This window comes from Impatiens glandulifera, unplaced genomic scaffold, assembly GCF_907164915.1.
Source record: "Impatiens glandulifera unplaced genomic scaffold, dImpGla2.1, whole genome shotgun sequence".
In the NCBI taxonomy this organism is placed as follows: Eukaryota; Viridiplantae; Streptophyta; class Magnoliopsida; order Ericales; family Balsaminaceae; genus Impatiens; species Impatiens glandulifera.
Genome location: NW_025919096.1, coordinates 1 through 2,728, shown reverse-complemented (window position 1 = coordinate 2,728; position 2,728 = coordinate 1). Strand labels below are relative to the sequence as shown.

The 2,728-nt window shown below is 33.5% G+C and overlaps 1 protein-coding gene across 1 annotated transcript; it reads right to left on the bottom strand.

Annotated features, from left to right (window-relative positions):
- Positions 1-276: 276 nt before the first annotated feature.
- On the bottom strand, positions 277-2,074 carry LOC124917421 (pumilio homolog 1-like). Its single transcript, XM_047457869.1, has 5 exons — positions 1,833-2,074; positions 1,542-1,652; positions 1,070-1,264; positions 820-994; positions 277-733 (listed from the first exon to the last, which is right to left on the bottom strand). The coding sequence occupies exons 1-5, from the start codon at positions 2,007-2,009 to the stop codon at positions 690-692; spliced, it is 702 nt and encodes a 233-aa protein (XP_047313825.1). The 5' UTR covers positions 2,010-2,074; the 3' UTR covers positions 277-689.
- Positions 2,075-2,728: the final 654 nt, after the last annotated feature.

Here is a 2,728-nt window from a genome sequence, read left to right as displayed (position 1 = left end):
CCAATTGAGGGTTGTAACTCATTTCAAACTTATATTTACTGTTTACCCAAATATCTCCATTTACAATAACATCCAAAAGGTTAGGAATCACAATCCAAGTTATACACAAACTTTGTTTTGTCACAAACGAAAACAGAATACATCAACAAATACTTGGGTAATTTGTACAGAATAATGATAGAACTTACAGATTAGAATAAACCCTACTTTCAAAATGAATCTAGTAATAAGAGCTCTAAAATGAACAGTAATAAAGTTGAACAAGAACAGAGGCAATAACAAGAGCAAACCATTAAAAGAATTCAAAAACTGTATCTTCTATCATACATGAAAAGAGCTCAAAGATAATTCGACCATATCAACGTCATGAAACATTTGTACAGTCACACGATAAAATTACAGCATTAATAGCTAGTAAGTATTCTTTACACTCTCGAAGCTACAAATCAATTTCCTCTGTAGAATCTCATTGAGCCTCAAGCTGTTGTTGAACTCATTCTCTATATAATTATTATAAAATCCTTCAAAATTAAAACTACACAAAAAAAAAGTACAGTTTTCTTCTTATTCACCTCCCTAACCAACCTACTCTAAAAGGTTAGAGAGCGATAATATATATAGAGAGAGAGAGAGAAAGAGAGCGCAAACTAGCCTCTGTTAGCTGTACAAACTCTTTTTCGCTCTAATGTCTAAGCTGCGGGATATGAAGAATGCTGTAATGCAACTCTCCTCTCTGCAAATTTTCAGAAACAATAATAGGTTAATTTTTAGGTGAAATTGGAATACTATATATGTAGCTTAAGTTTAAGGAATTCATACCTCCAGCAGCAACTAGCTTCTCTACACGAGCCACAATGTGTTTCCCATATGTATATTTCTTCAGAGCATTCAGATGGACTTTAATTCGTGAAAGGATAAGCTCGCGTTGCTCATCATTGCAAGTTTCCAGAACCTTCTGTACAACGTAATTTGCAAACTGGTCTTTCATCATTGCCTGAACAAGAAAATGTTTTAGTTTTCATGATTCAAATTATTTGTTGATGGAAGAAGCAAGCATATGATAAGGCACCTGAAGTGGTTCATTTTCATCTGTGGTGCCAAGCATCTCATTGACAAGAAGTTGTCTTTGAGAGGGATCACCAAACAACAGACACTTTTCAACGACATTGGATGCAAACTTCTGTTGGCTCATTTGAACTATGTTCACGGCTAGCTCTCTAATTATTGTTGAACGCTCGCTGTCATTTCCTTGCTCTAGCACATGCTGCAAACAAACACAGGCAACAGGAAATTAACCTGTAGTCACACCCAACTACATTTTTTTTACCAAACAGACAAAATTTTAGTACAAGTATATAAATCTGACAATTTCTCATTATTACTGGGATTGAGATATAAAACTCCAATTTCTATTTAAAGAAGATTGTTTTCGCCATCACCAGATTTCAACATACTACCACTTCATTCACAGGTCCAATCTTAAACCCTAGCCATCCAAGTTGACAGTGATAGTCATAGTAGCATGTGATATAGCAAAATACCTGAACAACATAATTGCCATATTGATCTTGTGCCAACATGCTAACAGATCCTAAAATTTCAACCATCACTTTACTCTGTGTCATTGGATCCTTGCAGTGCTCCAATATTCTCTATTCACATGAAGAAGAAGAAAGTTATAAATCTACCAGTACCTTAATAACTTGCCCAAGAAAGATTATTAATCAGCAAACTTTTTCATCAAAAAAAAAATCAGTAAAGAATCAATTAATTTCAAGAAACAACAAATACATACATCAAACAAGCTCAAAGTGATCAGTATGAAGTTAAACCTGTATGACACGGCATCCATATGGATGAGTTGAAAGGGTGACAACTTGATCAAAGAAAGTGGTAACAATGAACTGGATATGCTCTTCAGGGACACATTCAATACATTTCTGAATCACATGGTTACCATTCTGATCACGAACACACCGCATCACATGACCTTCAAGCTCTCCAACCATTTTTATCTTTTGGTCCAGATCAACAACTTCAATAGCCTAAATTGAACAACAAATTAAAGTTTATCTTTCAGAATGCCATATAGTTAGAACGTGGATCAAACACAACACAATCATTCTGCCACAGTACTTCAACACAAAAAAACTGCCAAAGACTTCTTTTGGGCTGGATCCAGTCTCAAAGTTTGTACAACTAAAAGAGACCTATGTTTATAATCTTAATTGATTCCCAATAGAAAATAGAATAAAACATATTTAGATACTAAATACTTTACACCATTAATTTATATTAGGACAAATCAGAGATTAAATAACATTATTTAGTATAAGTGGTCTTGAGAACTTATCTCAAGAACTTATTTAAAGACTTCTAACAGATTTTCCCTAATTAAGGTCTCGAATTTGCAAAAAAAAATACATATTAGATTAAGGCTCACTTCTATTCAATTTCCTAGAAGTTGATTGTTTTAGATTTCATTTGGTAAATGCATATTTGAGTAAATATGTAGTTGTGTCTCGATCTCAATGAGAAATCGTGAAATTAGTAGCTGTAACAAATATTTTTTGTCTGGTAAGAAAGTGTGTGCCAATGAAACTGCGGATGGATTATATGGAATGTACTTTTTGTTTGGTAAAAATATGTACTTTTTCCATCAAATTTGGATTTTAGACTCAATGGAAAATCAAAATTCGGGATGGCTCAATTCAAATGTTGTCTAACC

Excerpts from the sequence above, each read along its gene's own strand:
- LOC124917421 (XM_047457869.1), bottom strand. The coding sequence starts at position 2,009 with ATGGTTGGAGAGCTTGAAGGTCATGTGATGCGGTGTGTTCGTGATCAG. Across the intron at positions 1,265-1,541 it reads ATGGCAATTATGTTGTTCAG|CATGTGCTAGAGCAAGGAAA; the intron begins GTATTTTGCTAT and ends GTTTGTTTGCAG. Across the intron at positions 734-819 it reads GAAGCTAGTTGCTGCTGGAG|AGAGGAGAGTTGCATTACAG; the intron begins GTATGAATTCCT and ends GAAAATTTGCAG.